This window comes from Canis lupus, chromosome 18, assembly GCF_011100685.1.
Source record: "Canis lupus familiaris isolate Mischka breed German Shepherd chromosome 18, alternate assembly UU_Cfam_GSD_1.0, whole genome shotgun sequence".
Taxonomy (NCBI): Eukaryota; Metazoa; Chordata; class Mammalia; order Carnivora; family Canidae; genus Canis; species Canis lupus.
The window spans coordinates 25,836,658-25,847,503 of NC_049239.1; the positions used below are offsets into that span (position 1 = coordinate 25,836,658).

Here is a 10,846-nt window from a genome sequence, read left to right on the forward strand (position 1 = left end):
TAGCCCCCGCCCACGGAGCCTGCACAGCACCAGGAAACCTGAGCCTCGGGGAAGCCCAACCTACCCCCAGCCTGCCCAGCTCCCGGCCACACCAGCTCTGGGCCACACAGCCACCTGCACTCTTCTTCCCCGGGCACGCCTGTGCCTCCCCTCGAGAGATGATGCAGAACAAGGTGGACGTGCGGGGGGCCCCCCTGAGCACGGCTCCTGCGACGACCACGGTGATCAACGTCCCGGTGGAGACGGTCGTGCCCGACCACGTCGTCTGGTCCCTGTTCAACACCATCTTCCTGAACTGGTTCTGCCTGGGCTTCGTGGCCTTCGTCTACTCCGTGAAGGTGGGTGGGTGCGGGCCGGGGCCTCCGCCCAGGGTGCCAACCTCGGGGACCCCCACCCAGAGGGCACTGGGGAGAACCCACGTGCGCGTGGGGGATGTGCGGCCCGTGTGACCAACCCCAGGGAGGCGCAGGGAGGCCGCACGTGGTGCCAGTGGAGGGCAGGGTCCCCCTGTGCCCACCATCCCCAGAAGCTCTCCTCCCCGCTAGAGCCTCCTCACGTCGGATTTGGAGCCCGAGTCTGGGCCAGAGGAAGCCACTGCCCTGAACGCTGCTCAGCCTGACGGGGCGAGTGGCCAGGGAGAGGCCCAGAGCTGGGCAGGGGCGACCCCGGGGTGTTCAGAGGGGGCCGAGGGCCGAGGAAGGACATGGAGGCCCCAGAAGGGACAGGCCCCGGGGCCCCGACCTGCTCAGGCTCCAGGGAGGGGGACGGGGTCCCAGGTGGGGGTGAAGGGCAGGGCCCGCCAGGGCGACCCTGAGTCCCTGGTCTGGGAGGACTTGCCCCTCACCCCACTGTCTGCGTGTCGTCCCCAGGCCAGGGACCGGAAGATGGTGGGCGACCTGACCGGGGCGCAGAGCTTCGCCTCCACCGCCAGGTGCCTCAACATCTGGGCGCTGGTCCTGGGCCTCCTCCTGACCATCATATCCATTGTCCTTCTGGGCATGGCCTATGCCGCGGCCTACGGGGCCCTGTTACAGGCCATGCAGGAGAGCGGCCGCTACCACTAGGAGCCCCCGCAGGACGCCCTGGGCCCCTCCTCGCCCGCCGGCTGCGCCCGAGCGCCCAGCCCTCTGCTCCGGGTGCACAGACTGGCCTGTATGCAGCCGACTTCAATAAAGTGCCATGTGTGTGACTCGCTGTGACCTCCCTCCCGGGGTGGGGGGCGGGGGGCAGGGAGCCCCCGGCGCCCTGGGCCTGAGCACACCAGCCCCCTGCCCGGTGTGGGGCTCCGGGAGGCGGGCACGTCCTCGGGCTGGGATGGCTGCTGGCCGCTTGCGAGGAGCAAGGCCTGGCCTGGGACCTGGGGGATCCCCGACCCAAGGACGCTGCGAGTCCAGCACAGCCTGGGTCCCAAGGGTGAGGCTCCGCCTCCCAGGTGTGTGGAAGCCGGGGGGCTGGGCTGGGGGACACAGAGCTCTCCCCTGTGCTCTCACAGCAGAAGCGAAAATCACACCCCGTGACTAAGCCCGTGGACAGGAAGCCTGAGAGGAGGGACCCGTCCCCCCACCGCGGCCCGGCCCGCAGGATGCAGTGGCTGCCCAGGGCCCCGCCAAGGGTCTCCCGGCCGTTGGGGGTCATGGGGCTTGGGTGTGAGCTGGGGCCAGAGCCTGGGTCACACGTGGGGCGTGGGCGGGGGGCTTGGGGCGTGGGGTGTGGGGCTGTCCTCGGCTCCTCTCCCCGGGCAGGGGGCGCTTCGCCCAGGCAGTGGTGTGGGAGGTCCCAGAGGGGGTGGGTGCTGGGCCAGGTCTACACGGCAGCCTGCAAAGGCTGCGGGAATGCGTGGCCGCAGGCCGGTGTCAGGGTGGGACCCTGTCGGGCACCTGCCTGGGGTGTCCAGGCTGCGGGGTCCACAGTGGGGCAGCCCCGGCCCGGCTCCCTCCCTCAGCAGCCTCCAGCACCCCCACTGGCTCCTGTCCCCTCCTTGGAAGGCAAGTCCCTACGTCCTCAGAGACACCCAGGTCACAGGCCGGCGCCTGCAGTCACCCTGCCCCCTGCCTGCCGACCGGGTGACCTGGGGCCGCCCGCTGATTTCCTGGGTGCTCTGGCTCCCAGCATGCTCTTGGCCAGGGTTCCCCCCAGGGCCCGCTCTCTCTCTCCCTGCGCTCCCCCTGCCCGACCCCCTTCCACCTGTCCCTCGGCCTCCAACACGCACCTGACAACCTGACACCTTGTGCCCAGGAGGCTACGCCTGTGGTGTGTGATTCCCAAGTTTCCTATTTTACAAGTTTTCCAAAGTTTGCTGGAAGCTCCAGCGGAGGCTCCTTGGGATCAGGGAGCACCCGCAGGCGGCCCGTCTCCACCCTTTTTAGTAATAAGCCGAGACCAGCGGGGGCAGGTCAAGGGTGCGGGGAGTGGGAGGCAGGGGAACAGGCCCGGGGACCCCCTGCACACCCCTGAGCAGGGAGAGAGCCAGGACCACCTGTCCTCAGCCTGCCCCGCCCAGCCCCCTGTAACCTGACACCGGGCTCTGGGGCCACCCTCCTGGTACCTGGCCAGTTCACCACTTTCAGAAAAGCCAGGAAACAGAAACTTTGGGGAAAGGAAACCACTGGGGAAGGTGGAGCCCCGAACTGCCTCCCGCGTCTGCATCCTGTGAGCTGCACCTGCCACCATGAGCCGCGCCCCTCGGCCCTTGCTCCCTGGCGCCCGCGCCGCCGGCCCCCCCACCTACGAGATGCTCAAGGAAGAGCACGAGGTGGTGGTCCTCGGGTCGGGGGCCCCCCAGAGCGCGGCTCCCGCGATTACCACCGTGATCAACATCTGCGGTGACACAGTCGTGCCCGACCACGTCGTCTGGTCCCTGTTCAACACCGTCTTCATGAACTGGTGTTGCCTGGGCTTCATGGCCTTCTCTTACTCCGTGAAGGTGGGTGGGGGTGGGAGGGGGAGTCCCCGGGGTGCGGGGCAGGGATGGGGGCGCCTGTACCTGCAGGGAGGCTGCAGCAGCCCTACGCCCAGGGTCCCACGGGTTCCCCTACTGACCGATACTAGAAACCACATCCCTGGGCTGTCCGTGTGGCCCCAAAGCCCCCCCAGGAAGAAGAAGGGACTTCAGGGGAAACTGAGGCCAGGGAGGGGCCCAGAGCCGGGCAGGGGCGACCCCGGGGTGTCCAGGGGGGCCGAGGGCCGAGGAAGGACGTGGAGGCCCCAGGAGGGACAGGCCCCGGGGCCCCGACCTGCTCAGGCTCCAGGGAGGGGGACGGGGTCCCGGGTGGGGGTGAAGGGCAGGGCCTGCCAGGGCGCCCCTGAGTCCCTGGTCTGGGAGGACCCGCCCCTCACCCCATGTCCGCGTGTCGTCCCCAGACCAGGGACCGGAAGATGGCGGGCGACCTGACCGGGGCGCAGAGCTTCGCCTCCACCGCCAGGTGCCTCAACATCTGGGCGCTGGTCCTGGGCCTCCTCCTGACCGTCACCTTCGTCATTCTTGTCTCAACCGGCTCCCTGGTGATTTTCGAAACAGTTTCCGAGATGGTAAAACATTACGGAGGGTTGTAGTCGGCGCCGGAGGCCTCGGGGCCCCTCCCGTCGCACTGTCACCTTCAGGTCCCTCTAGCGCTGGTGTCAATAAAGCACGTGCCTGTGACCTGCTGCGCTCTCGCTGGGGGGCCCTTGGAGACGCCCGCGGCCCCGCTGCCCACCCTCGGCCCGTCGCCGGCCTGCACCTGCTCCGGCGCGTGTGCCGGGTGGGCTCGTCGGGGCCTGGCCTGCATCTAGCCTCTGGCTGCGGGGACACAGGAGGGCGGCGTGGGAGGGGTCCCTGCTCCCCAGAAGTCTGCGCCCTGACCGATGGCTCGTGTGGGGAAGAGCGGCAGTAGATTCAGGCTGTTCCTAGCTCCCAGGGACCCCGTGGCAGGGAAGGTGGCGGGACACCTGCTGCCGGGAGCACAGCCTCTACGTCCAGCGGTATAAACTCCGTGTCCCTGCTCTCGAGTTGGGATGTACCCTTGCCCCGAGTGGGGTCACATCATCACCTCCTCGTGTCGTGGCCTCCGTATCGGGGACACTGTGGCTGCCCCAAGGCAGATCCCGAGCACTGGGGCCCCGGCTGCGGTTCCCCAGTCCCGCGTTCCTGCCCCGCATCCGGTGTCCTAACTCGCAGATGCACGGGGGAGACTCGGGGTACCCTGGGTGGAGGGGGGCACACTGGCCCATCAGCCGTCCAGTCGGTGAAGGAGGCGATCCCAGCCCCAAGAGGCCAGTGGGGTGAGACCCCGGCCGGGTGGGCAGGGCAGCCCCACCTTCCCGGATCCGCGGCACCTGACGGATCCCTTGCTGCGGAGGAGCGTGTCCGTCCTCCCTTCCCCGCCCCTACTCTGGGCCGCCCCGGGCGTCTCGGGGTGGACGCCTGTCCGTCTTCATCCCGGGACCGCTGCCCCCGTGGCCGGAAGAAACTGTTCCCTCCAGAGCGCCCTTGGGAGGTGCTGCGATGCCTCCGAGGCTCATCCGCGGCCTCACCCCGCCACCCACCCTGGGGCCCGGGCACCTGGCGGCCCCGGAGCGCGTGGCCTCGAGGAAACACTCAGGGGTGGAGCCCCTCCGCCCCGCGCTCCGCAGCCAGCACCTGCCTGTGGGCCGCCCTGGCCTGCGGGAGGCCTCAGCTCCGTCCTCCGGTTTGCAAAAGCATCACCTCGAAGGGCTTTGTAGGCAGCACGAGAGGGTCGCCTCCCAGCAGGACCCTGCTCCCGGCACCACAGCTCAGGGACGGTTTTGCCCGCTGTGACCATCCTCCCAAGAGCTGCGAGAACGTGACTGTGCCTGCCCCTCAGGCCGGGGCCCGTGCCCGCGGCGATGCCCCACCCGCGAACGGGCCACCCCCCGCACCGGGAACCCTAAGGGTGAGGTTCTGAACCCCTGGCTTGGGGACCTCGGCCGACGTGGGGACAGTGCTGTGCCTGGAACGGCCGTGGACGTCTCCCCACCCCCGCCCTGGCATCTCTTCCATCTGTCTCCTCCTGACCCGCGTCCTTGCATGAGCCGCTAGGGACGTGGGAAGGAGAACGTCTCCCGACTCCGTGGGCCGCTCTCGCGAATCAGTACAACCAAGAGGCCACGGAGGGCTCCGGGGGGGGCCCACGTGGTCAGAGCACAGGTGTGGCCCCGGCTGGTGACGAGGTTCCAGGGACAGTTGGTAAAAATGAACCCTGGCCCGTGCGACCCGCTGACCCTTGGGCAGAAGGGCTGGGAATGGAGGCGATGCTGACGCCCTGCGGGGTCTGACGCTGCTTAGTGCGTGTGGCCCGTCCTCCCCCCGCACGTTGGAACTGGGTTAAACTAAGGTTAAAGCTGCCGGTTATTTGACTGCCAAATGGGTTTATTTTTTATTTTTTATTTTATTTTTTTGCCAAATGGGTTTAATCGGGACGAGTAGAAAATTACAATTCTAGAAAGGCAAACGATGGCACAACTGTACAAAAATCCCAAAACAGAGGAACAAAGATCTTTCATAGATTGGGGGGGTGAGGGAGGGGCTGTAATAAAGGAGAAGTCCATTGGAGTGACCTGGGGTTGGGGGTCCTGGCTTCCCACTGGTTAGGCTGTCACTGTGGGGGGGGGCTGTGCTCCCCCTGGTCGGCTCAGACCCCCCGATGGGCTCTGCTCCACCTGCAGGGGCTGTGCCCCCCCGGATGGGAGAGGGTTGTCGCTCATGGTGGGCGATGCAGCTCGTGGGGGGCGGACGCGGGAGGCAGCTCTGGGCCCCACCTTCCCCAGTGGTTTCCTTTTCTCTGAAAATTCTTATTTTGGTGCTCAGGGAGTTGGGAATTGGCTGGGTCCAGGAGGGCGGAAAGCGGAACCAAAGATTGGTGTCAGGCTACACAGGTGCTGGGCAGGGCTGGGCGGGTGCTGGCGGGTCAAGGGCTGAGGTCTCTGGGGGTTCCCTGTCCCAGGCTCTCAAGTCAGGTGCTGTCCCCGCTGCCCCACCTCCTCATCCAGGGCTCAGGGTGGCCCCAGGACCTCTCGTGGCCTGTGAGGCTCCCCCCTCGCCCCCATCCAGACTCCAGGTGCTGCAGGGCCCCCACTGCGCACAGCAGGCCCCTCAGGCCCCACACAGAGAGCCCCAGGCCCCCAGGCCGCATCCCAGGGGTCGCAGGCCTCCTGTCCGGAATCCGTTCCCCTTCCTGCCCTGGAGTCCGTGGTGGGGAGGGGGTGCGGCATTGTGCATGCGCAGGTCAGGACCCAGCAGGCGGAAGGGGCGTCCGGCTTGTGTCAAGGGTCCATGTGGCAGCCCCGCGGGCACAGGCCAGCGAGGTCACGCACCCCTGCCTTCCCTCCCCGTCCCCCCACCTGCTCTGTGGATGTCGTGTGGTGGTGAAGGAGGAAGTGGGGACTTTCCCCTTCTGCTTCCGGCCTGCGCCCCCTTCTCAGGGGTCGGTCGGCTCAGCTCGGGAGCCAGGACACGGCCCCGCCCGAGAGCCAAGGCTGCAGGTCCTCTGCTGCCCGCAGTCCTGGGCCGCTGAGAGCTCTCACCGCAGCCTGGGGGCCAGTGGGCTCCACACCCCAGTCCAGCCTCGCGTTTCCCAGTTCACTGTGCAGCACCCCCAGGGCGCCCCCAGCTGCTTCCTGCCCACCTCCCCCCTCATCCCCCCACCCTGCAGGTGTCCTGTGAAACCTCGCTGTGGTCCTGGTGTTGTGGCCGCACACCGAGCCCGAAGGTGTCCTGATGGACCCAGCACCGGGCCCCGGGGAGAGGACCTGGCCCTGGTGCCCGGTGTGGGGGGAGGTCAGGGAGGGCCGGGTGGACCCCCGCTGGCCCCAGGGCTGCCGCCGCCCCAGGTCGTCCATGCTACACAGGCTAGTAGCGTGGAGTGGACTACACAGCTCCTGGGGTGAGGGCGAGGCCCAGGGGCTCCCAGGAGCCCCCCCCCCCCCTGTGGCAGCGCAGTGGCCGTCCCCTCGCAGCTGGGCCGGGGTTGCAGGCGCCCAAGGCCCCGCCGAGGGACACGTTGTGGGATCTGTGCGCTGGCGGGTTCTCGGGGTTTCCTGGCACCGCGGCCGAGCTTGGAGCCGACCAAACTGCCTGGAAGCGGATGCGCGGTGCTGCGGGAGCCCCCCGGGGCCTGCCTGGGTCTCGTCCCGAACGTGACGTGTGTGCGGGTGGTCGCCTGTGTCCTCAAGCCTCCATCAGCCCCGACCCCCTGGCGCCCTGGCTCCGCTCCGGGTGGGTCCCTTAGCTTCCAGCTCCCCCTCTTGGAGCTCGCAGCCTGTGCCCCGGGACCTTCAAGGCCCCGTGGGCGCCGGGGTACAAGCACAGGCGTGCCCAGCTCTCTGCCTCACACTCCTCCACCCCCGACAAGCAGACTCGCAATTCTTCCTTTCCTGTCTCCGGGTCCAGGGGGTCCCTGCCGTCCAGGCAGGAGCAGAGGGACAGTGTGGGACAGCAGGGGTGGAGGACGCAGGCAGCACACACTGCCTGCTTGATCTGGAATGTTCTGCCCCATCCTCTAGAGTGTTAGGGCCGGGCTCTCTCCAAGCTCCGACTGGTGCGTGTGACACAACCCCGCTCGTGGTGGGCAGGGCTGCCGGATGTCCCCTCGGGGCCCACGTGCATCTCGAGACAGGAAGGAAGGACTTGGGCAGACCGCCGTGTGCACCCTCCGGCCCGGGCCGGCTGGGTCTGCAGCTCCAAGCGGCCTTCCGGGGCCCACCTGGGTCGGGGTCTGGCTGGCGGGTGGGGCCAGCGCCCTGTGCCCAGTTACTGGAGGATAGACTGGCCGTTGTTCCTCTTCCCAGGGTGACACACTGGTCTCAAACCCCCTCCTGCTGGCTGTGGGCAGCGGGGACTGACTGTACAGGTGGCTGCCGGGCCTGCCCCGCCAGCCAGTCTGCTCGCGTCACAGGTGAGAAGGCTGAGACCTGCCTCCCGGCGCCCCTCACCCCAGCCGCGGAGTGGGGTGCCCACCGTCGTCCTGCCTGCCGGAGCCTCCTATGGGGTTTCCAGCTTTACCTGCTGTGTCCCCGGGTTCAGGTCGGAAGAAGCCCTGGCAGGACGGCGGGCGGAGAGCCCGTCATTGCGGGAGGCTCAGGCACCGGTCGTGAGGCGCCACAGTCGGGGTAGAGAGCGGACAAGTGGAGGCCGGACACCAGGGCTAGGTGGGACGGCGGCTGAGGTGGCCAGAGCCATGGGCCGCTCCTCAGATCTGCTGTCCAGGGAGGGAGGAGCCACCCCAGGCAGCCGCCCCCACACACCCAGACCAGCCTGGCAGCGCCCAGAGCATGTCCCTCCTCCTCCCCACCAGGCAGGAGGCGCACTGCTGGGCTCCCGGAATTGGCCCGGGATCCCAGGCAGCCGGCAGCCCAGGGCCCTGCACCAGGGAGGTTGACACAGGGGGGTGGGCCTTGCCAGGTCCCTCCTCCGGGTACAGGTACGGAGGGAGCACAGAACCAGGCCTGGAGGCTGCTGAGGGAGGGAGCCGGGCCGGGGCTGCCCCACTGTGGACCTGGCAGCCTGGACATCCCAGGCAAGGCGCCTGACAGGGTCCCACCCGGACACCCGCCTGCGGCCCCCCCACTCCCGCACCTTCTGCAGGCTGCCTGTAGACCGGGCCCAGCACCCACCCCCTCTGGGGCCTCCCACACCACTGCCTTAGCCAAGCGCCTGCTGCCCGGGGCAAGGAGCCGAGGACGGACCCACACACCACGCCCACACCCCATGTGTGGCCCAGGCTCTGGCCTCAGCTCACACCCAAACCCCACGACCCCCAGTGGCCTGGAGACCCTTGGCGGGGCCCTGGGCAGCCGCTGCATCCTGCGGGGCCGGGCCACAGTGGGGCGACAGGTCCCTCCTCTCAGGCTTCCTGTCCACGGGCTTAGTCGCCGGGTGTGGTTGTCGCTTCTGCCGTCAGCGCACAGGGGAGAGCTCTGTGCCCCCCCAGCCCAGCCCCGCGGCTCCCACACACCTGGGAGGCAGAGCCTCACCCTCAGGACCCAGGCTGTGCTGGATTCACGGCGTCCTTGGGTCGGGGACCCCCCAGGACCCCAGCAAGGCCTTGCTCCTCACAGGCGGCCAGCAGCCAGCCCAGCCTGAGGACGTGCCCACTCCCTGGAGCCCCACACTGGGCAGGGGGCCGGTGTGCTCAGGCCCAGGGCACAGGGGGCTCCCCGCACACACCCCCACTCCGGGAGGGAGGTCACAGCGAGTCACACACATGGCACTTTATTGAAGTCGGCTGCACACAGGCCGGTCTGTACACCCGGAGCAGAGGGCTGGGCGTTGGGGCCCAGCCGGCGGGCGAGGAGGGGCCCGGGGCGTCCTGCTGGGGCGCCTAGTGGTAGCGACTCCTCTCCTGCATGACCTGTAACAGGGCCCAGTAGGCCGCGCCAAAGGCTATTCTCAGAAGGACAATGGATATGATGCCCAGGATGATGCCCACGACCAAGGCCGAGATGTTGAGGCACCTGGCGGTGGAGGCGAAGCTCTGCGCCCCGGTCAGGTCGCCCACCATCTTCCGGTCCCTGGCCTGGGGACGACACGCGGACATGGGGTGAGGGGCGGGTCCTCCCAGACCAGGGACTCAGGGGCGCCCTGGCAGGCCCTGCCCTTCACCCCTACCCGGGACCCCGTCCCCCTCCCTGGAGCCTGAGCAGGTCGGGGCCCCAGGGCCTGTCCCTCCTGGGGCCTCCACGTCCTTCCTCGGCCCTCGGCTCCCCCTGGACACCCCGGGGTCGCCCCTGCCCGGCTCTGGCCCCTCCCTGGCCTCAGTTTCCCCCGAGGTCCTTTCTTCTTCCTGTGGGGGCTTGGGGCCACACGGAAGCCCAGGGATGTGGTTTCTAGTATCGGTCAGTAGGGGAACCTGTGGGACCCTGGGCGCAGGGCTGCTGCAGCTTCCCTGCAGGTACAGGCGCCCCCACCCCCGCCCCGCACCCCAGGGACTCCCCCTCCCACCCCCACCCACCTTCACGGAGTAGGCGAAGGCCACGATGCCCAGGCAACACCAGTTCATGAAGACAGTGTTGAACAGGGACCAGACGATGTGGTCGGGCACGACCGTGTCACTGCGGATGTTGATCACGGTGGTCGTCACGGGAACCATGCTCTGGGGGGCTCCAGTTTCAGGAACCTTGTACTGGTCTTGGTCCATGTTTGAGTTTTGGGGATGTTTGTGTGTGGTTGCCAGGCAAGAGGAGCTGGGAAGTGCTGCTAGGTGGCCAGAGCCTTGACCATTATGGGGTGAAGCCTGGGTGCAGGAGGTGGGCCCTGGAAGAGCTCGGCCCCACCTTCTGGTCCCCTGTCCCCATCTCAGCTTCCTTCTGCTTTCTCAGAAATTCCTCTTTCCTACTGTTTTGTAACTGGGTGACTGGGCTGGCAGGAGGTAGACCCAAGGACTCACTATCAGCATACACCTGTGCTGGGCAGGTGCCTGGCGGGTGCTGGCGGGTGCTGGGTGGGTGCTGGGCTGGTGCTGGCAGGTGCTGGGCTGGTGCTGGCAGGTGCTGGGTGGGTGCTGGGCTGGTGCTGGCGGGTGCTGGGTGGGTGCTGGGCTGGTGCTGGCAGGTGCTGGGTGGGTGCTGGCAGGTGCTCGCGGGTCAAGGGCTGAGGTCTCTGGGGGGTTCCCTGTCCCAGGCTCTCTATCAGGTGCTGTCCCCGCTGCCCCACCTCCTCATCCAGGGCTCAGGGTGGCCCCAGGACCTCTCGTGGCCTGTGAGGCTCCCCCCTCGCCCCCATCCAGACTCCAGGTGCTGCAGGGTCCCCACAGCTCACAGCAGGCCCCTCAGGCCCCACACAGAGAGCCCCCAGTTCCCCAGGCCGCATCCCAGGGGTCGCAGTCCTCCTGTCTGGAATCTTCCCCTTCCT

General features: G+C 68.2%; 3 protein-coding genes across 3 annotated transcripts; 2 read left to right on the forward strand and 1 right to left on the reverse strand.

Annotated features, from left to right (window-relative positions):
• Positions 1–1,189, forward strand: LOC475935 (interferon-induced transmembrane protein 1-like). Its single transcript, XM_038562448.1, has 2 exons — positions 1–338; positions 870–1,189. The coding sequence occupies exons 1-2, from the start codon at positions 159–161 to the stop codon at positions 1,062–1,064; spliced, it is 375 nt and encodes a 124-aa protein (XP_038418376.1). The 5' UTR covers positions 1–158; the 3' UTR covers positions 1,065–1,189.
• A 1,362-nt stretch (positions 1,190–2,551) lies between these two features.
• On the forward strand, positions 2,552–3,640 carry LOC475936 (interferon-induced transmembrane protein 1-like). The gene is made up of 2 exons (XM_038562449.1): positions 2,552–2,923; positions 3,361–3,640. Exons 1-2 carry the CDS (start codon positions 2,669–2,671, stop codon positions 3,550–3,552), a joined length of 447 nt encoding a protein of 148 aa, XP_038418377.1. The 5' UTR covers positions 2,552–2,668; the 3' UTR covers positions 3,553–3,640.
• Positions 3,641–9,192: 5,552 nt separating this feature from the next.
• On the reverse strand, positions 9,193–10,276 carry LOC483397 (interferon-induced transmembrane protein 1). Its single transcript, XM_038562450.1, has 2 exons — positions 9,948–10,276; positions 9,193–9,512 (listed from the first exon to the last, which is right to left on the reverse strand). Exons 1-2 carry the CDS (start codon positions 10,131–10,133, stop codon positions 9,318–9,320), a joined length of 381 nt encoding a protein of 126 aa, XP_038418378.1. The 5' UTR covers positions 10,134–10,276; the 3' UTR covers positions 9,193–9,317.
• Between the last annotated feature and the right edge of the window lie 570 nt (positions 10,277–10,846).